This window comes from Mirounga leonina, unplaced genomic scaffold (assembly GCF_011800145.1).
Source record: "Mirounga leonina isolate KUSES-001 unplaced genomic scaffold, KU_Mleo_1.0 Mir_128, whole genome shotgun sequence".
NCBI classification, from domain to species: domain Eukaryota; kingdom Metazoa; phylum Chordata; class Mammalia; order Carnivora; family Phocidae; genus Mirounga; species Mirounga leonina.
In genome coordinates, this window is record NW_023270320.1 from 4,601,008 (window position 1) to 4,627,495 (window position 26,488).

The window sequence follows — 26,488 nt, forward strand, 5'->3', positions numbered from 1 at the left end:
ATTGGTTTGTTTTGGAAAGAAATTGTGCATTTGTTAGACTAGATGTTTGTCTGCCTTTGTGGAGATAGTCCACTGACTCTGTAAACATACACTAAGTCCTCTCCTATTTCTGAATGCCACCACATTGGAATGATGAGCACTGTTAAAACTCAGTTCTTGTTGTATTAGAGCTTATATTTTTTATAAGTTTATAGTAAAGTTTATATTTTTCTAAATAGAAACAATTAATATATAGTATTAATAATGCTATTTTTTTTCAAAATGTAGTCTCTATTTTGCCAACCCTACACATTAAATTCATCATGGTAATCCTAAATCTACTAGAATAATAAATTCTTACTATTTAGAATAATAAATTCTGAAGGGTACACTAATTTTTAAAATGGATTGTGTCTTTTTTTTAATTGAGGTAAAATTAGCATATAACATTATATACCTTTCAGGTATACACTATTATAATTTAACATCTGTATGCACTACAAAGTGATCATCACTTAAAGTCTAGTTACCATCCATCACCATACAAATTATCCCCTTTACCTATTTTGCCCACCCCTGACCCTCTTTACCTCTGGTAACCACCAATCTGTTCTCTGTATCTATGAGTTTATTTTTGTTTTGTTTTGTTCTGTTCATTTGCTTTGTTCTTTTTAGGTACCACATATAAGTGAAATCATACACTATTTGTCTTCTCCGTCTGACTTATTCCATTTAGCATAAAACCTTCAATGTTCATTTACATTGTCATAAATGGCAAGGTTTCATTCTTTTTGTGGCTGAGTAATATTCCATTGTGAGTGTGCATATATATATGTGTATATATATATATATATATATATATATATATATATATATATATACACATATGCACATATATATAACATCATCTTTATTCATTCATCTATGATGAACATTTATGTTGTTTCCATTTCTTGGCTATTGTAAATAATGCTGCAGTGAACATAGAGGTGCATATATCTTTTTCTATATCTTTTTGAATAAGCATTTTTTTGAATAAGCATTATCTTTGGATAAATAACCAACAGTGGAAGAGCAGAATCGTATGGTAATTCTATCCTTATTTTTTTGAGGACTCTCCATACTATTTTACATAGTGGCTGCATCAATTTACATTTCCACCAACAGTGTACAGGTGTCCCCTGTTTTCCACATCCTCTCAACACTTGCTATTTCTGGTCTTTTTTATAATGACCCACCTAATTGGTGTGAGATAATATCACATTGTGGTTTTGATTTGCATTTCCCTGATAATTAGTAATGTTGAACATCTTTACATATGCCTGTTGGCCATCTGTATGCCTTTCTTGGAAAATAATCTGTTTAGATCCTCTGCCCATTTTAAAAAATCAGATTTTGTTGTTGCTGCTGATTGTATAAACTCTTTGTATATTTGGTATATTAACCCCTTATCAGATGTATGATTTGCAAATATCTTCTCCCATTCAGTAGGCTGACTTTCCATTTTAATAATGGTTTCCTTTGCTGTGCAAAAGCTTTTTAGTATCATATAATCCCATTTGTTTATGTTTGCTTCTGTTTCCCTTGCCTTTGGAGTCTGATCCACAAAAGCAATGCTAAGACCAATGTCAAAGAGCTTACTGTCTATGTTTTCTTCAAGGAATTTTATGGTTTCAGGTCTTACATTCAGGTCTTTAACCCACTTTGAGTTAATTTTTCTGTATGGTGTAAGATAGTGGTCTAGTTTAATTCTTTTGCATGTGGCTAACCAGTTTCCCCAACATTATTTATTGAAGGGACAGTCCTTTCTCCATTATGTTCTTAGATCTTTCCCATAAATTAATTGTCCATATGTATGTGGGTTTATTTCTGGGATCTGAGTTCTCTTCCACTGATCTGTGTCTGTTTTTGTGCCAGTGCCTTATTGTTTTGATTGCCATAGCTTTAAAATATAGTTTGAAATCAAGGAGAGTAATGCCTTTAGCTTTGCTCTTCTTTCTCAAGATTGCTTTGGCTATTAGCCAAAATATTAGCTATTGTTTGTGGGTCATACAAATTTTATTTATTTATTCGTCATGGGGGAAGAGAGAAAGAGAGAGCACAAGCAGAGGGAGCGGCAAGCAGAGGGAGAAGCAGACTCCCCGATGAGGAAGGAGCCTGACACAGGACTCAATGCCAGGAGCCTGGGAGCATGACTTGAACCGAAGGCATAGGCTTAACCACCTGAGACACTCAGGCGTCCCTCAATTTCTTTTATCAATATATTATAGCTCTCTGTACAGATATTTTACCTCCTTAGTAAAATTTGTTTCTAGATATTTTATTCTTTTTGATGCAATTGTAAATGTTATTGTTTTTTTAATTCATCTTTCTGATAATTTGTTATTAGTCCATAGAAATGTAACAGATTTTGCTAAATAACTTTATATTCTGCAACTTCACTTAATTTATTCATTCTAAGAGTTTTTTTGGTGGAGTCTTTGATTATATGATATGCCATCCGCAAAGGGTGATAGTTTTATTTCTTCTTTCCCACTTTGGATGCCTTTTCTTTTTGTTGAGTTATTGCTGTGGCTAGGACTTCCAATACTATGTAGAATAAAAGTGGTGAGAGTGGGCATCCTTGTCTTGTTCTTGAACTTCAAGGAAAAGCTTTCAGGTTTTCCCCATTGAGGTGTTGGCTGTGGGTTAGACATATATGACCTTTCTTATGGTGAGGTACATTTCTTCTAGAAACAATTTTCTGAAAGTTTTTATCATAATTGGAGTTGGATTTTATTGAATACTTTTTCTGCATCTATGAAGATGATCATATGGTTTTTATTCTTCATTTCATTGAAGGATATATATAGTGTATTACCTTGATTGATTGCAAATGTTGAACCATTCTCATATCCCTGGAATAAATCCCATTTGATTGTGGTGTATGATCATTTCAATGTATTGTTGAATTTGGTTTGCTAATAATTTTTGAGGATTTTTGCATCTATGCTAACCAAAGGTATTGGCCTATAACTTTATTTTTTCATGGTGTCCTTGTTTGGTTTTGGTATTATGGTAATGCTGGCCTCACAAAATGTATTTGGAAGTGTTGCCTCCTCTTAATTTAAGAATACACAAGTCTTTTTTTTCTTTTGAATGCATTCACAGGCATATGATTCTGGACTTTTGTTTGTTGGGAGGTTTTTGATTGCAGATTCAATTTCCTTACTAGTAATAAAATTTTCTGTTTCTTCATGATTCAATTTTAGAAAATTGTATGTTTCCAAGAACTTATACATTTCTTCTAGGTTGTCCAATTTGTTGGTGTGTAATTGTTCATAATAGTCTCTTATGATCTTTTAGATTTCTGTGCTGTCAGTTTTAACTTCTCTTTCATTTCTGATTTTATCAGTGTCTTCTCTTTTGTTTTGTTTGTTTGGTTTGGTTTGGTTTTGGTTTTGGTTTTCTATTGTTGTTGTTAGTCTAGCTAAAAGTTTGTCATTTTGTTTTATCTTTTCAAAGAACCAACTCTTAGTTTCATTGATCTTTTCTAACTTTTGTCTCTTTTCATTTATTTATCCTCTGATCTTTATCATTTTCTTTATTCTATTGACCTAGGGTCTTGTTTGGTTGTTTTCTAGCTCCTTTAGGTACAGGTACAATACAGGTATTGTATTGCTATGATCTCTTTTAGAACCACTTTTGCTGCATCCCAAGGATTTTGATAAGTTGTATTTCTGTATTCATTTATCTCTAGATATTTTTTCTTTAATTTCTTTGAGTGCTCACTAGCATGTTTTTTAATCTCTACCTATTTGTGTTCTTTCTAGTTTTCTTCTTGAAATTGATTTCTACTTTTATACCATTGTGTTTGGAGAAGACACTTGATATGATTTCAGTGTTCTTGATTTTTGAGTCTTGTTTTGTGTCTAACATGTGATCTGTCCTGGAGAATGTTTTATGTGCATCTGAGAAGAATGCATATTCTTTTGCTTTTGGATGGAATGCTCTGTAAAACTATTAAGTCCATCTGGTTTAATGTTTTTTAAGACTGATATTTCCTTATTGATTTTCTATCTGGTTGATCTATCCATTGAGATAAGTTGGGTTTAAATCTCCTACTATTTTATATAGCTGGGTTTTTTGTTTTGTTTTGTTTTGTTTTGTTTTTTAGAGAGAGAGAGACAGAGTGCACAGGAGTGGAAAGAGGGGGAGAGAGAGAGAGAATCTCAAGCAGGCTCAAGCAGACATGGAGCCTGACACAGGGCTCAATCTCAAGACCCTGAGATCATGACCTGAGCTGAAATCAAGAGTCCAATGCTCAACTGACTGAGCCACCCAAGCGCCCCTATTTAGCTTTTAATTTCTCTGTTTAGATACATTGATATTTGCTTTATGTATCTTGGTGCTCCTATGTTGGGTGCATATGTATTTATAAATGTTATATCTTATTATTAAATTGACCTCTTTATCATTATGTAATATCTTCATCTATTATTACAGTCTTTGTTTTAAAGTCTATTTTGTTTGTTATGAATATAGCTATGCCAGCTTTTTGTTTGTTTCCATTCATAGAATATCTTTTTCCATCCCTTCAATTTCAGCTTGTGAGTGTCCTTTCTTCTGAAATTAATCTCATGTGGGTAGAACACAGATAGGTCTTGTTTTTTTTAATCCATTCAGCCATCTTATATCTTTTGATTGTAGAGTTCATTTACATTTAAAGTAATTTTTGATAGGCATGTAGTTATTGCCATTTTGCTAATTGTTTTCTGGTTGTTTTTGTAGTTCTTCTCTGTTCCTTTCTTCTCTTTCTCTCTTCCCCTGTGGTTTGATGTCTTTTGTTAGTGCTATGTTTAGATTTCTTTCTCATTTTTCTTTTGTGTATTTATTTTTTGTATGTATTTGTGATTATTGTGAGGTTTACATATAACTTCCTATTTTATGTTTTGAGTTGACAGCAACTTAAATTTGAACATTCCAAAACTGTACATTTTTCTCCTCCTCTCATGTTTTATTTCTTACATCACATGTTGCATCTTTTATTTCATGTACCCTCTAACTAATTGTTTAGTTTTAGCTAATTTTATTGTTTTTGTCTTTTAACCATCATACTGGCTTTATAAATGATTGACCTACTACCTTTACTATGTGTTTACCTTTTCCAGTGAGCCTTTTTAATTTTGTGTTTTCCTGTTATTAATTGGTGCGATTTCTTTTCAGTTTAGAGAAGACCTTTTAACATTTCTTTTAAGGCCAGTGTAGTGGTGATGAACTCCTTTAGGTTTTGCCTAACTAGAAAACTTAATCTCTTATTCAATTCAGAATAATAGCCTTGCCAGGTAGAGAATTATTGGGTGGAAGTTTTTCCATTCAGCACTTTGAATATGTCAAGTTAATTTCTTCTGGCTTGCATAGTTTCTGTGAAAAATTTATGAGATCTCCTTGCATGTAGTAAGTTGTGTTCTTTTGCTGCTTTTAATAATCTTTAACTTTGACCAGTTTAATTGTAATATATCTTGGTGTAGATCTGTTTGGGTTTATTTTATTTGGGACTGTCTAGGCTTCCTGGACCTGTATATCTGTTTCCTTCCTCATTTTAGGGAAATTTTCAATTACTAATTCTTCAAATAAGTTTTCTGACCCCCTTTTTTTGAAAGATTTTTTAAATTTATTTGACAGAGAGAGACACAGCAAGAGAGGGAGTACAAGCAGTGGGAGTGGGAGAGGGAGAAGCAGGCTTCCCGCTGAGCAGGGAGCCTGATGTGGGGCTCAATCCCAGGGCCTGGAATCATGACCTGAGCCGAAGGCAGACGCTTAACGACTGAGCCACCCAGGCGCCCCTGGCCCTTTCTCTGTCTCTCTGCTCCTTCTGGGATCATTGTAATCTATTATTCTACTTGATGTTGTACCAATGGTTTCTTAGTTATCTTCATTTAATTTTTTTTTCCCCCTGATCTCTCTGGGTGAGTTCTGTTGCTTTGTTTTCCAGCTCAATGATCCAATCTTTGGCTTCATTCAGTGTGCTATTGAACCCCTCTAGTATATTTTTCATTTCAGTTATGGTATTCTTTAGCTCCTTAACTTTTGTTTGGAACCTTCTTATATTTACTGTCTCCTTGTTGAGGATCTCACAGTGTTCATCACTATTCTTCCAAGTTTGTTGAACATCTATTTGACTATTTTAACTCTTTATCAGGTTGATTGTTCATCTGCATTTCATTAACGGCTTTCTGATGTTTTGTCTTTCATTTGGAACATATTTTCCTGGTTCTTCACTTTCCTGATTTTCTGTATTTGTTTCTATGTATTAGGAAAATCAACTACCTCTCCCAATCTTGAAGGATCAGCCTTTTGTAGTTGTCATAAGAAGCCTAAAAGCACAGTCTTCTCCCACCACTAGAGTTACATGCTCAAGGGGTATCACTGTAGAAGATGTGCACACCCATCTGCAGCACAGGGGTTGGCAGAGCTGGCACCCATGCCAGCCAGGTGCATCACACAGCTGCACTGAGGCCCAGGGGTGAGTGGGGCTGGTGTCTGGCCTGGCTGTAAAGTATGGCTGTGCTGCCATAGTGTGGACAGGGTTCTTAGTTGGGTGTGCCCAAAGGCTCTAGCAGATTAGAGAGTTAGCTCCAAAATGGTGCCCACCAGCCCTGACATTAGCAAAGTAAATGATGTTGCACATATGGCACCCACTAGTTTCTCTGTCCCCAGAGACAGTTCCAGTAGTTTACTACTTCTCTGTCAGGTGCTTTAAGTTTAGTAAATGGGTCTCCTTCACATATGGTCTAGGTGATTTTCAAATTGGTGCTTTGGCTCTGGGTCCCAGGGTCAGTGATTCTGCATGTGATCCCTTTAAGAGTGGGTTCTCCATGCTCGACAGTTCTGTGTTTTTCCTGGATGTAATCTCTATTGGTTTTCGAAGCCTGGCATTTTGGGCCTCAACTCTTTTATGTAGGGTCTAACATTTTTTTATTAACATATAATGTATTATTTGTTTCAGGGGTATAGGTCTGTGTTTCATCAGTCTTACACAATTCACAGCACTCACCATAGTACTTACCTTCCCCAATGTCACCCAGCCACCCCATCCCTCCCACCCCCCTCCCCTCCAGCAACCCTCGGTTTATTTCCTGAGATTAAGAGTCTCTTATGGTTCATCTCCCTCTCTGGTTTCATCTTGTTTCATTTTTCCCTCCCTTCCCCTATGATCCTCTGTCTTGTTTCTCAAATTCCTCATATCAGTGAGATCATATGATACTTGTCTTTCTCTGATTGACTTATTTCGCTTAGCATAATACCCTCTAGTTCCATCCATGTCATTGCAAATGGCAAGATTTCATTTCTTTGATGGCTACATAATATTCCATTATATATATATATATATACCATCTCTTCTTTATCCATTTACCTGTTGATGGACATCTAGGCTCTTTCCATAATTTGGCTGTTATGGACATTGCTGCTATAAAGATTGGGGTGCATGTTCCCCTTTGGGTCACTACATTTATATCTTTGGGGTAAATACCCAGTAGTGCAATTGCTGGGTATAGGGTAGCTCTATTTTCAACTTTTTGAGGAACCTCCATACTGTTTTCCAGAGTGGCTGCCCCAGCTTGCATTCCCACCTACAGTATAGGAGGGTTCCCCTTTCTCTGCATCCTCGCCAACATCTGTCGTTTCCTGACTTGTTAATTTTAGCCATTCTGACTGGTGTGAGGTGATATCTCATTGAGGTTTTGATTTGGATTTCCTTGATGCTGATGGATGTTGAGCACTTTTTCATGTGTCTGTTGGCCATTTGGAAATCTTCTTTGCAGAAATGTCTATTCATGTCTTCTGCTGTAGGGCCTAACATTTGAGGTCTATTGCATAGCACAAACCTCTGACTCCTTTGGAAAATCTTTGTGTTTTTGTCTTCCCTCCCAATTATGTATCACCCTGATGGAGTGTTTTTTGTTTGTTTTGTTTTTGTTTTTGTTTTGTTTTGCTTTTGTCAAGATAGTATCTCTGCCTCTCCTATCCCTCTCAATGCTGTCCTTTTTGTCTTTTTCTGTGAGTCTCTGTTCATCCAGTTTTCCAGTTTTTTTCAGAGTAAATTGCTCCATATGTAGTTGTATATTGGTTGTATCCATGGGAGGGAGTTCAGGATTTTCTTATGTTGCTATTTTAAACCCAACCCCCCCAAGTGAGTCTTATTGTTTACATGAGAGAAAAGTACTGCTTCAGTTTATATATTTCTGATTTACTGAGTCATCTTTATTTATTTGCTTTATTTTAGGTGATTTATATCATTACAATTGATGAAAAGCCATACACTCTGCATCTTAGAAAACAGTAAGATATAATTTTCCATTAAAGCTTAGATTGTACTTTTTAAATATTTTGGTATACAATTTAAATTAAAGAATGCAATATAATATAGACTGTTCAATCAACTTGTTTTTAAATTAGGATTAATTAAGTCTCGAATAATGGAAGAGTAGAATGTTGAATAATAGAATGCTGCATTTTAATTTTCTAGCTTGTTATTTTCACATTAAGAAATAAGTTACTTATTTGTAAATCTTCAATTGAGTATAAAGCCATCCAACCCAAGAACTGCAAGTTATATGTTAAGTATGCCTGATGTAAAATCAAACTTAGTCACATCAAGTGGTTATTGGTGGGAAATTCAACTAATGACATATTTTATAACTGTATTAATTACATATGTATTTATTTTTAACAACTTTAATGGGTACATTCATATGTCATAAAACTCACTCAAGTGTATAATTCAATAATTTTTAATAACTGTATGCCGTATTGCAACCATCAAACATAAATCAATTGTAGAACATTCCATATCCTACATAGGATCCTCATGCCATTTCACATTTAATCCTTATTCCCACCTACCACTCCAGGCAACAATCAATCTACTTTCTGTCTCCTAATTTGCAGTTTCTCAACATTTCATGCAAGTGGAATCAAACAGCTTCTTCTCTGCCTGCATCTTTGAAAATATATATTTGTAACAACTGCATTTTGTCTGCCTTACATCAGTGTAGTTGAACAAGGCTGAAGAAAACTCCTCACTTAATTTATGACTGTTATCACCTAATTCATGACCATTAAACATATGTTGGTCTTTAGTGTCTATAAAACTCCATTAAAATGTTTTTTGAGAAGACCATCATTTGTTTTTTGATAAGAAACATCTTCATGTTTCTGAATGCCAGTTATTTTTTAGTCTTCATTTTTCTTGACCTAATGGCAGCATTTTGTGTAGCTGATCAGTATCTCCTCCAAAAATACTTTCTTCATTTGGCTTCCAGAAAACTGCAGACTTCTGGTTTAATTCTTCCCATTGTGTTTACTCTCTCAGTTTTGTTTGTTTGTTTCATCTTGTTTGTTTTTTAGATTCTTCCCCATCTCTCCAATCTTTTCATGAATCTTGTTTTTCCCTAGCTACCTTCAATCACCTGGCTATTTCATCCCCTCTTGCAGCTTTAAATATCATTCATGTATTGATTACTCCCAAGTTATATCTCTACTTTATTCCTCTCCAATGAACACCATATTCATTTATGTGACTGCTTATTTGATAATCAAGTGTTTGATAGAATTCTTATACTTATCATATCCAAAATGTACTTCAGATACTTTTCCAAAACTTATCCGTCCTACAATCATCTCAGTAAATGGCAACTCTAGTTTCTTAAAACAAAACCTTGGATGATAAAAAAAGATGACAGAGGAGTAGGGGACCTTATTCAAACTGGTGCCTGGAATTGAGCTGGATATATACCAGACCACTCTGAACATGCACAAAATCAGCCTGAGATGTAAGAAGATATATCTGGATCTCTACAAACAGAATATCACAGGTGGTTGGTTTCAAGGTACGAATTGGGGAGCCATGATTCTGTGGGCAGATATCAGAGGATAAACGGAAGGGAGAGGGAGCTGAGCCGTTGGGATCCTACATCACCAGTGAATAATAGTCTCCCTCACTGGGGACTGGGCACAGACTCACAGACTGGTAGCGACAGGGAAAAGATTTTAAGGCAGACCCCCAGATGGAAATCCAGAGTGGGAATGCACGTGCAAACTGGGGGTGGCTGGTGGTTTTAGAAGCACAAAGGGCAGAGACATGCCCCAACCTGGAGGCAAGGACTGGGAGCCCTGCTGAAGGGCACGCAACCCAGAACACTGCAGTTTATAGCACCACAGACAGAAACAGAGATAGTGTGGCCTGGAGAGCTCACTGAAGAGCAGACTGCAAACTCTCTGCTCTGAGGCAGAGGGTTGGAAATGGTCTCTTCTGCTCTGACTCTAGGAAGAGATGCAGAAAGCCACCAGGGAAAGGCCCCAGAGAACAAAAGGCCCCCCAAAAAGGTTTTCACTGAGCCTATCCCCACTAGGGACCTTAGGGTTGCCTGAGTGAAAGTGTGGCAGGCCCCTCCTGCAGAAGACAGGCTGGGTAAACAAGAAGCCAGCAACCCTAAGGTCCCTATAAACAGGTGCATCTTGCTTGGGTTGTGGTCAATAATTTGGACTCTGTACATTCCCTCAACCACCCCTCAACAGAAGGACTAGGGGGAGGAACCCACAAAACAGGAAAGACAAAGACTATGACTTATGCCACAGATTTACAAATGGATTCAGATATAACCAAGATGTCAGAGATGGAATTCAGGCTAGCAATTGTGAAGACAATAGCTAGAATGGAGAAATCAATTAAAGGCAACATAGAATCTCTAAGGGCAGAAATGAGAGCTGAATTGGCAGAACTTAAAAATGCTATCAATGAGACCCAATATAATCTGGATAATCTAACAGCTAGGGTAAGTGAGGCAGAAGAACAAATTAGTGACCTGGAAGACTATTTAATAGATAAAAAGGGAAAAGAGGTGGCCAGGTAAAAACAACTCAGAATCCATGAAAATAGAATCAGGGAAATAAGTGACACCGTGAAGCGTTCCAATGTCAGAATAATTGGAATCCCTGAGGGGGTGGAGAGAGAGAGGACTAGAAGATATATTTGAGCAAATCATAGCTGAGAACTTCCCTAATTTGGGAAATGAAATGAACATTCGTGTCCTAGAGGCAGAGAGGACCCCTCCCAAGATCAAGGAAAACAGGCCAACACCCCAGCATGTAATAATAAAACTCGCAAATCTTAGAACCAAGGAAACCATCTTAAGGGCAGTTAGGGGGAAGAGATTCCTTATGTACAGAGGGAGGAACATCAGAATAACATCAGACCTATCTACAGACACCTGGCAAACCAGAAAGGCCTGGCAAGACATATTCAGGGTACTAAACGAGAAAAACATGCAGCCAAGAATACTTTGGAGAGATGCAGAGCTTCCAAGACCAGCAGAAACTGAGAGAATATGTGACCACTAAGCTGGCCCTGACAGAAATATTCAGGGGATTTTTATAAAAGGAGAAAGACCCCAAGAGTGATCTACAACAGAAATTTACAGGGACAATCTATGAAAATAAGGTCTTCACAGGCAAAATGATGACAATAAATCATATCTTTTAATAATCACTCTCAGTGGGAATGGCCAAAATGCTCCCATAAAATGGCACAGGGTTGCAGATTGGATAAAAAGACAGGACCCATCCATATGTTGTCTACACGAGACTCATTTTGAACCTAAAGATACATCCAGACTGAAAATGAAGGGATGGAGATCCATCTTCCATGCCAGTGGACCTCAAAAGAAGGCTGGGGTAGCAATTCTTATATCAGACAAATTAGATTTTAAGCTAAAGACTGTAATTAGAGACACAGAAGAAAACTCCATCATTCTTAAAGTGTCTGTCCAACAAGAAGATCTAACAATTGCAAATATCTACGCCTGCAATATGGGAGCAGCCATCTACATAAGCCAACTGTTAACCAAAATAAAGAGTCATATTGATAACAATACAGTAATTGTAGGAGCCCTCAATACTCCACTCTCAGCAATAGACAGATCATCTAAGCAGAAAATCAACAAAGAAACAAGAGCTTTGAATGACACACTGACGAATGACACACTGACGAGATGGACCTCATAGATATATATATATAGAACATTCCACCCTAAAACAACAGAATACTCATTCTTTTCAAGCGCACATGGAACTTTCTCCAGAATAGACCACATACTGGGTCACAAATTAGGTCTCAACCAATACCAAAAGATTGAAATTATTCCTTGCATATTCTCAGACCATAATGCTTTAAAACTGGAACTTAATCACAAGAAAAAATTTGGAACACCTTCAAACACTTGGAAGCTAAAGACTGCTCTGCTCAAGAATATTTGGGTCAACCAGGAAATCAAAGAAGAACTTAAACAATTCGTGGAAACCAATAAGAAGGGAAACACATCAGTCCAAAACCTATGGGATACTGCAAAGGTGGTCCTAAGGGGGAAATACATAGCCATCCAATCCTCAGTCAAAAAAATAGAAAAATCCCGAATTCACCAACTAACTCTACACCTTAAAGAACTAGAGAAAAAGCAACAAACGACGCCTAAGCCATGCATTAGAAGAGAAATAATTAAAATTAGGGCAGAGATCAATGAATTAGAAACCAGAAACACACTAGATCAGATCAATGAAACTAGAAGCTTATTCTTTGAAAGACTTAATAAGATCAATAAACCACCAGCCAGACTTACCCAAAAGAAAAGAGAAAGGACCCAAATTAATAAAATTATGAATGAAAGGGGAGAGATCACGACTAACACCAAGGAAATAGAAACAATTATTAGAAATTATTAGCAGAGGGGTGGAGCAAGATGGCGGAGGAGTAGACCTGGATTTTGTCTGGTCTCAGGAATTCAGCTGGATATGTACGAACTTAACAGGAGATCGAAGAAAAGAATAGCAACAACTCTCTGAACAGAAAAGCAACCACTTTCTGGAAGGTAGGACATGCGGAGAAGTGAATCTGAGGCGATATTCGGGAGGATAGACAGCGGGAGAGAGGGTCTCTGTTGGCCACTTCTGGCAAGTGATAGAGCTGTAGAGGAAAAAATCGGAACATATAGAAGTCCACGCTGAGGGACGCCTCTCAGGTGGCTAAGCGGGGGGTGGAACCCTCGCGGGACAGTGTGGTCTCAGGACCCTCAGGGTCACGGAAAGACCAGGGGTGCCTGAGTGCAGCAGAGCTCCCAGGTATCAGAGCGGAGATGTCGGCTGCAGAGATGGAGCCAAGGGGCGGGCTGTCAGCTCGGGGTTGCCATAAACTGTGATCCGTGGCACAGTCAGGCCACTGCTCCTCTAGCAGGGACCCATAAAGTGGCAGATCCGGGGAGACTCCCCTTCCTCCCCTGGGAGGAGCAGCATGGCAGAGCACTGCAGGGATCTGCTGGGTTTGGAGACTCCACACCTAGTCAGGTGCCAGAGATAGAAATGCTTGGTCACAGGACGGGTGAGCATGGAGTGTGGCTGGAGACCGGGGGGATGGGAGTGATGACTGCTTTTCTCTGGGGGCTCACTGAGGAGCAGGGCCCCAAGTTCTCAGTTCCTCCAGGATGGAGATTGGGAGGCCGCCATTTTCACTCTCGTCTGCCAAAGCTGGACGAGATGCCTGTTTCCTTCCCAAATTAAGGAAGTTCTCTGCTATAAATTGCCCAATATACCTTCTCTCTCTCTCTTCTTCTTCTGTGATCCCAATTATACTAATATTATTTCATCTTATGGTATCACTTATCTCTCAAATTCTGCCCTTGTGATCCAGTAGTTGTTTATCTCTCTTTTTCTCAGCTTCTTTATTTTCCATCATTTGGTCTTCTATATCACTGATTCTCTCTTCTCCCTCATTTATCCTAGCAGTTTGTGCACCCATTTTTTGTTACACCTCATTAGTAGCCTTTTTGATTTTGACTTGGTTAGATTTTAGTTCTTTTATTTCTCCAGAAAGGGTTTCTCTAATAACTTCCATGCTTTTTTTCAAGCCTTGCTAGTATCTTTAAAATCGTCATTCTGAACTCTAGGTCCGACATTGTACTAATATCCATATTGAGTAGGTCCCTGGCAGTCAATACTACCTCTTGTTCTTTTATTTGAGGTGATTTTTTCCATCTTGTCATTTTATCCAGGGGAGAATAGATGAATGAGAGAACAAAATGTTAGCTGGGTAACAATGACCCCAGAAAAATATGCACTAAACAAATCAGAAGAGACCTGAAACTGGGGGGAAAGAAAGGGAAAGAAAGAAAAAAGAAAAAAAGAAAAAGAAAAGATAGCAACAAACAAACAAACAAAAACAGAATATGATCAAATATGATCAGGCTGGTGCATAGATCAGTGTCACACAGTAGATTTGGGCATATTTTGGTCTGTTAGAAGAAAGTGCCTCCCAAAATTTTAAAGAAAGAAAAGCTCATATATGTACAAAAATAAGGGTTAATACGATGAAGGGATGGACTATGACTGTAAAGATGAAAATTATAAAAGATTTTATAAAAGGAATTGATAAGAAGTTGGTTGAAAAAAGAAAGAAGAGGATTAAAAAAAGGGGGGGGGAGGGCGCCTGGGTGGCTCAGTCATTAAGTGGCTGCCTTCGGCTCAGGTCATGATCCCAGAGTCCTGGGATTGAGTCCCACATCAGGCTCCCTGCTCAGCGGGAAGCCTGCTTCTCCCTCTCCCACTCCCCCTGCTTTTGTTTCTGCTCTTGCTGTCTCTGTCTCTGTCAAATAAATAAATAAAATCTTAAAAAAAAAGGGGGGGGGAGAGAATGTGATCAGGCAGGAGTCTAGAACAAAGCCATACACTAGAGATTTAAGGTATATTTTGGTCTGTTAGAAGAAACTGTATGTCAAAATTTTAAAGAGAGAACAATATATACATATATATATATATGGTTAACTACTTATAGGTTAACTACTCATAAGGGATAGAATATGACTCTAAAAATGAAAAATAAAAACAATTTTTAAAAAGGGATTGATAAGATGTCGGTTGAAAAAGGGAAAAAGGAAAATTAAAAAAACAAAACAAAACATGATTCCTTTTGGAGTATTCTCCTAGTGTTGGAGTTCTGCCGTTCTCAGACTTCTAAAAGTTCCAATTTTGTGCTCCTCTCTCTGTCACTTGTCAGTAGTGGCTGAGAGAGGCCCCCTCCCCCACCATCTATCATGCCAAATATCACCTCAGATTCACTTCTCCACATGTGCTACCTTTGAGAAAGTGGTCGCTTTTCTGTTCAGAGAATTGCTGCTATTCTTTTCTTCAATCTCCTGTTGAGTTTGTAGATGTTCAGAATGGTTTGATCCCTATCTAGCTGAATTCCTGGGACCAGATGAAATTCAGGTCTCCTACTCCTCCGCCATCTTGCTCCTCCCCCTCCTTCAAAATATATTCATAATTGCACCTCCACCACTGCTACTGTCTTAGTTCAAGTCACTATCATATCTTGCCTGGATGACTTAATAGCCTAATTGCTCTCTCTGCTTATTTGCCCTACAGATAATTCTCAACACAACATTCAGTTTGATTCTATTAAAATGTTGGTCTGAGGGTTGCCTGGCTGGCTCAGTCAGAAGAGCATGTGACTCTTGAGCTCAGTGTTATGAGTTTGAGTCCCATGTAGGGTATGAAAGTTACTTAAATAAATAAAAATTTTAAAAATAACATAAAATATTGTCTGGTCCTATCATATATCTGTTCAAAATCTTCTAATGGCTTCTCATCTCTGTGATGCCATCTCTTACTACTATCTCTCATCTTCAATCAACCTTGCATTCCAGGCATATCACCCCCTAGCTGTTCTTTATATAGAGAAGGCACATTTTGGCCTCAGGGTCTTTTCATTTTCTCCTAACTCTGTCTCAAATAACATATCTGTGCAAATCCATGTGGCTTGTTTTCAGGTTCAGTCTATTCAGTGAGCTTTTTTATGCCATCCTATCTACACTTTGCAACCAACTTCCCTCACCCAGGTTTATTTATAACATTTAACATCTAACATGCTAGCAGTATTTGTCTCTCACTATCATGAAGACCAGTGGTTTTGTCTTTTGTTTACTGCTGTATCCCAATGCTTAGAAGAGGATCTATCAACAGGTACCTAGGAAATATTTGTTAGATAAAGACATATATAGGCCCACGGGTTAATATCTGAGACAGAGGGCCCAGTCTGCTCTAATTAAATCATATTATTATATGAATCCTATATATTTCACATTTATTTTTATGTTTATGTTTATATTCATATTAAATTCATGACTCAAACATTTTTTTTTTAATTTTTGTTTTTCTTAGCTCATTCTTATCCCAGAACTTTTTGGTTTATACATATAATGAAACTGGATTTTTGCATTTAGAGTCTTCATATTTTAAGGTAAGCTCTATATGTCTTAGATATTTGTTATCATATAGTTTTTTATTTAAGTGGCCATATCACTACCATTGAGATATATTTGTTTTATGACAATTTAATACAAATATTTTATTCTGTATAATTATGACCTGTTATGTGGTTGTTCATAAAAATGGTACATGATAGAGATAAAACCCAGACTGAAAGAATACTCATTGGCACCTTGGTGGTACAAAATAAAGAGGATTGTCAAAAACCCTTTTTCCTTGAAAATCTGCATTAACAAATCTATATGATACACAATCTTATTATTTTCAATTATTTTAACATTTTTAATCTCTATTGTTAGCAAACACATTTTTATTCATAAAGAATTTATTTACTTACTTTTCTATATTGTTTTTCAGATGCATTGTCATTACCAAGGATATATTGCAGATATTCCAAATTCACTTGCAACACTCAGCATCTGTTCTGGACTCAGGTAATAGGATCTTACGTGATACTTATACATGGAAAACTTTAAAATGAAACTTAGTGGCTAGCAGATATAAATCTGGGAATTTTAAGGGGAATCCAAATCTGAAAGTTTCCTTTATGATGGCCTTACTTTTTAATATCAATATTAGCAGCTGAAATTTAGTGTCCATTCAAATGAAATCGTTCCAGGGAATCCTGACTGGAGGTATTTTTTTCAAGATACTGTGCAGAAGGGGATAGTTTCAGTAAAGGAAACTTTAAAACTAAATAATATTATTGCATTATCTTTCAATTATCTCAAATAGTTATGGAAAATGATATGAATTAATCATTTCAATATGCACATATTGTATGCTTTCAGTTTAGGTGCACTCAGTATCAGACAAAAAAAAACAACTAATTAAGAAGGTCCCTCAGAGCTATAAAAGCAGGGATAAGTGATTTTCATCAGTGATGGTGGCAAGAGAAAGGTATTAAGTTTATTAGAGGAAGACTGGTCCAGAGCAAAGGAAAAAAAAGACTCTCCCTAACTTCCTTTTGGTTTTGGTTGCCTGACTTCTAGAATTCACTCATGTCAACTCAGAAAAAATTGGCATTCATTTAATGTGGTTTTCATCTATTTCATAGATATCCACCTCTTTACATATACACTCTATATACCTGCTTTTCCTTATTCTAAACTCTGTAAGAACATGAACTTTATTCTTGGAATTCTCAACAAGTGCTTGATTTTCAACAAATACTTGGTCTTAACTAATGTATCTTGAATAAATATGACTATTATACACATAATATAAAATACTTTGCAATATGTTTTGTTCTTTAATATATGAGCAAAACTAAGGTAGATGTGATATCTCAGTTACTAATGGTAAACCAGAAAAAATGGGAAAATAAAGTGTGTTTATAATGTGTTCCTTACTATATTTCAAACTGGAATTTCTATTGATTTCTTCTCTATAATTTCCATGCCTTTGTTGACATTCTTTATTTATTGAGACATCATTAAAATATTTCCCTTTAGTTGTTTATATATGGTTTATTTTAGCTCTTTGAAATTATTTAAATACCTAGTTTAAAATATATAAATTTATTTCTTTAAATTTTTAAAAATTTTTTCACATTTTAGATTATAGCTTTGATGGGATCACTTGTAGGGTTTTTATATCATTGCTTTCTAAATATTCAGGGGATTCCTTCAGTTTGAAAACATCAGCTATGGAATTGAGCCATTGGAATCTTCAGCACGATTTGAGCACATAATTTATCAAGTGAAAAATGAGAATCCAAATATACCACTGTTGGCAGAAAATTACAGCAATATTTGGCAGAAAGGCCAACCCTATAAAGATAATTTAAGCTCACAGGTAACATGATAATTCTGATGTTATGACATACTGTGAAATTATTTATGTAGAATTTTGTTGATTGTGGAAAGGAACTACTTAACTGTGGAGTAGAAATATCTAATTTGATATCTTCTTTCTGTACTTTTAAATAAAACATCCATATTCCATCTAAAATATATGAAAAATACACAATAATGTATTTCAGGCTTATTATAATGTATTATGTTACATTTCTTACTTTAGCAAAAATGCAGATTATTGAGTAAAATTTAGAAATATAGGAAGAATGAGTCACTATATAAAGACAATAAAATAAGTTAAATTACCACTAGCTTGTTAAAATTACTTTTAATATTTTTATATATGGCTTTATGTACTACTAGAACATATCTTTCTAAAATTGATAATCATTTGTATATTATTAAACTCTTAATTTGCCTGTTGGCTGTATATAGAGTTCTTGTTTGACAGATGTTTTGCTTTCATCATTTGAAATATTTTAATTCACTGTCTTATGGCCTCCATGATTGCTGATGAAAAATTAGCTGTCATTAATCTTATGGAGGATTCCTTGTACATGATGAGTCCCTTCTCTTGTTTCTTCCAAGTTTCTCTCTTTATCTTTGGCTTACAGCACTTTTTTCATAATGTGTCTTTGAGTGGTTCTTTTTGAGTTTATCTAAATTGGAGTTGACTGAGCTTCTTTTTTTGTACATTAATGTTTTTCACCTAATTTGGAAAATTATGGGCCATTAGTTCTTTGAATATTCTTTGGCCCTTTTATCTATCTCCTCACTTTCTGATACTCCCATTATGTGTATGTTGGTATGCTTGATAGTGCCCCATAGGTCTATTAGATTTTGTTTATTTTGCTCCATTCTTGTTTCTTTCTCTTCCTTAGATTGTATAATCTCAATAGGTCTGTCTTCAGGTTCCTTGATTCTTTCTTCTGTCTGCCCATATCTGATGTGGAGCCACTCTAATGGGTATTTTATTTCAATTGTATTTTTCAATACCAGAAATTCTATTTACTTCTTTTTTAATATTTTTTTGCATTTATTGATATTCCATATTTAGTGAGGCATTATTATAATATCCTCCAGTTATTTATACATAACTTCTTTTAGCTCTTTGAAATGATTCAAAATACCTAATTTAAAGTATTTTTCTAGTAAGTTCAATGTCTGATCATCCTCAAAGACAGTTTCTATTGATGACCTTTTTCCTGTATATGGGTCATACTTTAGGTCATTTTCATGTCTCATAATTTTTTGAAAACTGAAACTAGTCACTCCAAATAATACAGTGTGATAACTCTGGAAATCAGATTCCCCTCCATCAAATATTATTGCTATTCATTGCAGTTGTTATTTGTCTTGTAAATTTTAACTGGTTCTCTAAAATGTGTATTCTGTGTTGTATGTAACCACTGAAGTCTCTATTCTGTCATCTTTTCAGTGTGTTAATGATCAGACAGAGTTCTTTAAACGCTTGGAAACAATAGGTTTCCCAGTTCTTACTGAGAGTCTCTCTGTACCTATTGGAGCATGCCTTTGTCACTCAGTCAGGCAGTTAACAACTGCACCTATCCTTTCACTTTCTGTTTGCACAGAGCCTCGAGATCAATCAGAGGTGAGAATTTAGGGTCTTTTCAGGTCTTTCCTAAGTATGTGTACAGACCTGGGAATGCACTTAGCCTGATACATGTGTGTGGTCTGCTAGATTCCCATAGATTTATCATAGCTTTTCAAAGTTCTGTTTGAATATCTAATTATCCAGTTTTTCTCCTAAGTCTTTTTATTGGTCTACTGTTTGTCCCATGGCCATTCACTGCTCCAGACAACTGTAAAGTTTTAAAAAATTGCCTATAATTGTTTAAAACAAATGCCTTTGGAAAAAGGGCTTTTCCAACTGTGTAAAATGTTATTTAGGTCAATATTGGCAAACAAAATAGGTCTTCTAGGGACAAAATAGTTTAGGTCATGACATTTCTTTGGAAATGAGATTTTGAAGATGTTCCAGCCATATTCTGCTTTTTCTGGAGGTTGCCAGTGTACTGGTATTCACTGCAGATTTGAGCTATTAGTTTTCAACTAATGGGAGAAAATACTAGAGTGAATCCAAATTCCACAAATACCATTACTTTTACCCAGATCACTTACTTTTCTTGAATAAACACTCCCTCGAAGGCTGCACACCATTTGTTAATTTCTAGAGATCTGAAAAAAGTTGATTCTAACAACTTTTGCCAGTTCTCTTGTTGGTTTTATGTAGGGAGAATTTTTAGTGGTTTTCAACCTGATTTTAATTGATGTATTTTCATTTCTTCAGTTTTATATACCATGTATTTATAATCTTTTAATGTACCATTTTTAATTTACCTTGTTATTCCTCCATTGACCCATGGGAAATTTAGAAGTGTGTGTAATTGGACATTTTCTAGATATCTTTCTTGGTACTTATTTTTAACTGATTTTCATCATGTTCCAATAGTGCATTTGACTTTAGTATAAATGTTTCTCTATATATCCTGCAGTTGTTTTGTGTAGTGTTTTACAGATGTTCATTAGGACAATTTGTTTGTATTCTTCAAAATTTCTGTTTTCCACATTTTTTTCTTGTAGGAATTTTGTAGCTTATGTCTGCTGTCCTCCTGTGGGGCATTTTTGAGCTCTGTTCTGTATTTTTTGTTTTTACATGATATATCATTATTAATTCTTATTTAAAGTAATAGAAGATATATTTGCCAAACTTCCACTAGACAATAATTGGTTTTGTCCAAAAGTTAGTGAGAAAATTATAATACTGTGTTGTTGTTGTTGTTGTTGTTGTTTCTGAAAGGCAAGCAGGCAACCTCTTTCTCTTTTCCAGATCATTTCTAATTGTAAAGTTACACACACTGGCTTATCAAGAACACAGTACAAAGGTACTCAATGATAAAATAAAGTGTGCATAGACACATGTGGATAGGGACAACCAACTACTTTCCATATCGGGTGGTTGTTTTAGAAGTATTTGGTGTTGAAATAACACATTTCATGTTGCATGTTGTTTAATATTTTCTACTAGTGCCTTTAACATATTAACTAGAATTGCTTTAAATCTTCCTTCTGATAGTTCCAATATCTGTGTCATTTGTAAGTCTGATTTTCATGATTGCTATATCTTTTATATTGCATTTTCTTTTTGCCAGTCTGTATCCCTTCTCTCTCTCTTTTGTGAAAGCTAAACTTGTTACATAACATAGTAGGCAGTAGATATTGAATTAAATGTTAATTTTAGGTTTGGAGATGAACATACCTTTCTACTGGGTCTTTAGCTTGAAATTTTCTGTTAATATAGTTAGAATATAGATCTGTTTATGTGTGTTTTTGCTATTGCTATCCTTAGTGTACTTACCAGAAGCTTCACATTCTTTTTAGTGATTATCTTTTGTTTAAGGTGAATGATAATTTGCTAGAGGAATGTCTGTTCTGTTTAGCTTTGTATTTTCCCACTTGACTGTTTTGTGTGTTTAGATAAAAATCCATCTCTTCCAGATTTTCCTGCTGTCTTTCCTGTATTTTTTTTTTTTTGGACACATTTTAGCACATATCATGGATTTGGCATAGAGCAGAGAACAGAGGAATTCTCTGATGCTTGGATTAAAACTCAATGTTAGGAAGGCACTATGAATCTGGATTTGGGGATGTAGTCTTCACAAATGTCACCAACTCTCTCTTCCAGATGTAATACTGGGCCTATCAAGTATTCCTTACTTACCCTCCAGAATTAGACCTTTTTATTCATTTTCCTCTCCCAGTTATAGTTTTTACCAGTTCCCTCAGGATATAAACCTCTTTCTGCTTTCTCCAGTAGATTAAGGTTTTTGTGTCATAAAGGAGATAGAGGAGATGAGTTTGGGTGGTTTTTGCAGTGGCTGATATTCCTCTGCACCAGCCAGCACTATATCTTTTTCAATATATGCTCTAATCTTCATTATGAGTAAGTTATGGAATTCCTGAAGAAAAAGCCTGTAAAAATCTGTGAAATCAACTATCTTTATGATTCCCAGAGATGTCACACTTTTATGCTAGCCAAGCTTGGCCTTTAGAAATTCAAAATTTCTAGCTGGATTTCTTATCAGCTTACATGGTTTTTGGTGTCATCAGAACAAGCTAAGCAAATACCTGGTTTCTTGCCCACCCTGCAGGCACATTTCTCTCTCCAGATTTTGGTTAGTGGTTTAATCCGCAGTCTCAGTTTTTTGATGGGTTAAGTAAAAATCATTAATATGTACTTTGTTCAAGTTTCACTTTGTTGCACAGCACTTGTTTCTGATCTCTGATCTAAATCCAGATCACCAATACTACAAACAATTCTAACTACATACATTTAGCAATGTAAATAAAATGGGGCCAATATCTTAAAAACAATGCACTATCAAAACTCAACCAAGATGGAATAGACAACCTAAACAGTCCTGTAACCAATAAAAAGCATTGAATTTTCAGTGAAAAATCTCTCAAACACAAAATCTCTCTGGTGTGGATGGTTTTACGTAAAATTTATAATACATGTTAAAAGAAGATATAATGCCAATTCTATACAATTTCTCCAGCAAAAATTAAGAGGGGTAAACACTTTACAACTAAGTTTGTGGGGACAATATTGTCCTGATACTAAAACTATATACAGACAGTACAAAACAAACAAACCCATAGACCATATGAATATAGGTGTAAAAATTCTGAATAAAATACTGTCAAAAGTAATTGAGTAATTTATTAAAAGGGTTGCACACCATGATTAAGCATTGTTTATCCAGTGTTGGAAGTCTGGTTCAATATTTGAAAATATACCGAAATTATCTACCATTTAACAAGATTAAAGAAGAAAAAGTGCACAATCTTCTCAATACAGAAAAATAGGACAAAATTCAATTCAAAGTTCATTTATTATATAAATTTTCAGTGATGATGGAAACTTGTAACTTGTTCTAATGATAAAAAATAATCCTACAAAAGCAGATAGCAGTCTCTGGTCCACCCCATTTGACAGACAGCCGCATCTTCTGGTTCAGTGCCAGCTGTGTCCCGGAGACACGATGGTGAAGGTCGGAGTAAATGGATTTGGCAGTACTGGGCTCCTGGTCACCAGGGCTGCTTTTAATTCTGGCAAAGTGGATATTGTGGCCATCAATGACTCCTTCATTGACCTCAACTACATGGTCTACATGTTCCAGTGTGATTCCACCCACGGCAAATTCCACAGCAGAGTCAAGGCCGAGAACGGGAAACTTGTCATCAATGGAAAGTCCATCTCCATCTTCCAGGAGCGAGACCCCGCCAATGTCAAATGGGTTGATGCTCGTGCTGAGTATGTTGTGGAGTCCACTGGGATCTTCACAACCATAAGGCTGGGGCTCACTTGAAGGATGGGGCCAAGAGGTTCATCATATCTGCTCCTTCTGCTAAGCCCCTGTTTTCATGATGAGTGTGAACCATGAGAAGTATGACAACTCCCTCAAGATTTTCAGCAATGCCTCCTGCATCACCAACCACTTGGCTTCTCTGGCCAAGGTCATCCGTGACAACTTTGACATTGTGGAGGGACCCATGACAACCGTCCATGCATCACTGCCAACCAGAAGACCGTGGACTTCCCCTCTAAGAAGCTGTGGCCTGATGGCCGAGGGGCTGCCCAGAACATCACCCCTGCTTCCACTGGTGCTGCCAAGACTATAGGCATGTTCATCCCTGAGCTGAACAGGAAGTTCACTGGCATTGCCTTCTGTGTCTTCACCCCCAATGTGTCCATTGTGGATCTGACCTGCTGCCTGGAGAAAACTGCCAAATAGGATGACATCAAGAAGGTGGTGAAGCAGGCATCAGAGGGCCCCCTCAAGGGCATCCTGGGGTACACTGAGGACCAGGTTGTCTCCTGTGACTTTAACAGTGACACCCACTCTTCCACCTTTGATGCCAGGGCTGGCATTGTTCTCAATGACCACTTTGTCAAGCTTATTTCCTGGTATGACAACGAATTTGGCTACAGCAACCTGGTGGTAAACCTTATGGTCTACGTGGCCTCCAAGGAGTAAGAGCCCTCTGGACCACCATGAGAGCAAGAGGAAAAGAGAGGCCCTCAGCTACTGGGGAGTCCCTGTCCCAACTTATCCCCCAAAACACTGAGGATCTCCCCCATCCATCATTTTCATCCCAGACCCCTGGGAGAAGGAAAAGGGCTTGGGGAGCCCTACCTTGTCATGTACATCAATAAAGTATACTGTACCAAGACGCCCCCCCCCCAAAAAAAAAGCAATAGCAAATATAATACATAATGAAGAAAGAGTACTTTCCTGTTAAGACTTGGTATAAGGCAAGGATGTACACCCTCTCCACCTTTATTTAATAGTGTTGGATTTCTAGGCAGAATAATAGAGCAAGAAAAGGAAATAAAAGGCATACAGATCAGAAAAGGAAACATAAGAATGCCTTTATGTGCAGATGACACAATTATCTGCTTAGAAACCTCAGGAAATATAGAAAATAACTGCTGGAGCTAAGGGAAATCAATGAAGTCACAGAATACTTGATCAAGATACAAAAATCAACCATTTCTACATATTAGCAATGGATATGTGGAAACTATAAGGCAAATATACAACATTTTCAATCACTGAAAAATAAAATGATATCTTAGTCATTTTAGGCTGCTATAACAAATTACTGTAGACTAGTGGCTTAAACAACAAACATTTATTTCTCACAGTTCTGGAGATTGGAAGTCCAGAATTAGGAGCATGTTCAGATTTTTGGTGAATGTCCTCTTCCTGGTAGGCCTATCTTCTTGCTGTATCCTCATATGGTGGAGAGACAACTAGCTAGCTCTCAGTCCCTTCTTATAAGGGCACTAATCCCATTCTTGATGGTTCTAGCCTCATGACCTAATTACTTTCCAAAGGTCCCACCTCCAAATGGGAGTGTTTGAACATATGAATTTGGGGGGAACATGTACATTGCAAGTAGAAATATAGCAAAACATGTAGAAGTTTTATATATTGAAAAGTACACAATGCCAATGTAAAAAATCAAATGTAAATAAATCAAAGAAGACATCAATAAATGAAGATACATACCACGGAATGGAAGACTCAGCATAATAAATATTCCATTTTTCTTCAAGTGAATGTATAGGTTTAACATAATTCCTCCAAAATCCTAGCAAGAATTTTTATAGCTACATATAAATTTGGTCTAAAAGTTATATGGAAAGTCCAAGAAACTTGGATCAAGGAAGAAATATAGAAATTTTTTGAAATTTCTATATGTAATATGGAATTTCAGTGCCTTAGAAATACAGCTCATAAAAAATTACCATTAAAGTGTTAAGTAATGATAAAATAAATTGATGATACATAGCTGACTGGCTTGACACTATCAAGAATTATTACATCATACCAAATGGGACAATCTATACTCTGAGACTACAGAATTACTTCTGATATCACACATTTTGTTCTTTCTTGTGTACCCATATAGTTAGTAGTACAAAGTATACTATTTACCCAAATTTCTGTGTAGACTATGAATTCTCAAATATTTCTTATGTTTTTCTGTGAATGAATTAAAGACTTCCAGTGCACCACGGTTGGTGTTACATAGTCTTTAGGAGGGCAGTGTGTGAAGAATTTTCAATGTGAACTGGTAATGTAGGTTTGCAATGAGATGAAGACAACAGAATGTGTATCTTTATATTCATTTTCTTTCTCATTCAGCATTGAGAGTACCTAAACTCTTATATTACTCCAGCAAGCTCACTGGGACTCTTTTAAACCTGGAATATATTTTCAAATGAAATTTTCTGATTTGTAATTAATTTTTATATTTAATTCCTCATGAAGTTTTTATATGTGTTCCCCTTCTGTACATGTTACTCTTTGTGCTTAACAAATTCAATACATGTTAACATTTGATAAATCCTTTTTTTCCCCTCAGGAAACAACTCTTTCAAAACTATTACCCCAATACCTAGAAATTCACATTATAGTAGAAAAAGCTTTGGTAAGTAAACTTTTCCTTCCCTCCTTCCCTTTCTCATTCCTTTTTTCTCTCTTTTCTTTCTTTCTTTGAACTCAATGAAATAATTTTTTTCTTAACTTCAAAAACATAATGTAATTTTTAAACTATTTCCAAGTAAAGATATTTTATTTTAGTTGTTACTGTTATGACTAAAAGCCCCAACTAGCCTAGAATGCCCTACACTATCTACCCTGCCCCCATCCTCAGCTTAGCCCAGTCTCTCCCTGACCTCACTTTCTAGCAGCCTTGACCTTCCCTTAACCTGCTCTAATCTCCCTGGTCACATTACTTTTTTAAACATACCAGATGCTTAC

General features: G+C 36.2%; 1 protein-coding gene and 1 pseudogene across 1 annotated transcript in view; both read left to right on the forward strand.

Annotated features, from left to right (window-relative positions):
* The first annotated feature begins 6,601 nt into the window (after window positions 1-6,601).
* The window catches only part of LOC118009784 (disintegrin and metalloproteinase domain-containing protein 18-like), a 188,548-nt gene continuing 168,661 nt past the window's right edge, over window positions 6,602-26,488 (forward strand). The window contains exons 1-6 of the mRNA XM_035003823.1: window positions 6,602-6,631; window positions 8,246-8,301; window positions 16,225-16,303; window positions 16,690-16,766; window positions 17,952-18,129; window positions 26,091-26,156. Of these exons, the coding sequence (XP_034859714.1) occupies window positions 6,602-6,631; window positions 8,246-8,301; window positions 16,225-16,303; window positions 16,690-16,766; window positions 17,952-18,129; window positions 26,091-26,156 (486 nt within the window). The remainder of the gene's footprint in view (window positions 6,632-8,245; window positions 8,302-16,224; window positions 16,304-16,689; window positions 16,767-17,951; window positions 18,130-26,090; window positions 26,157-26,488) is intronic.
* Window positions 23,114-24,234, forward strand: LOC118009940 (annotated as a pseudogene).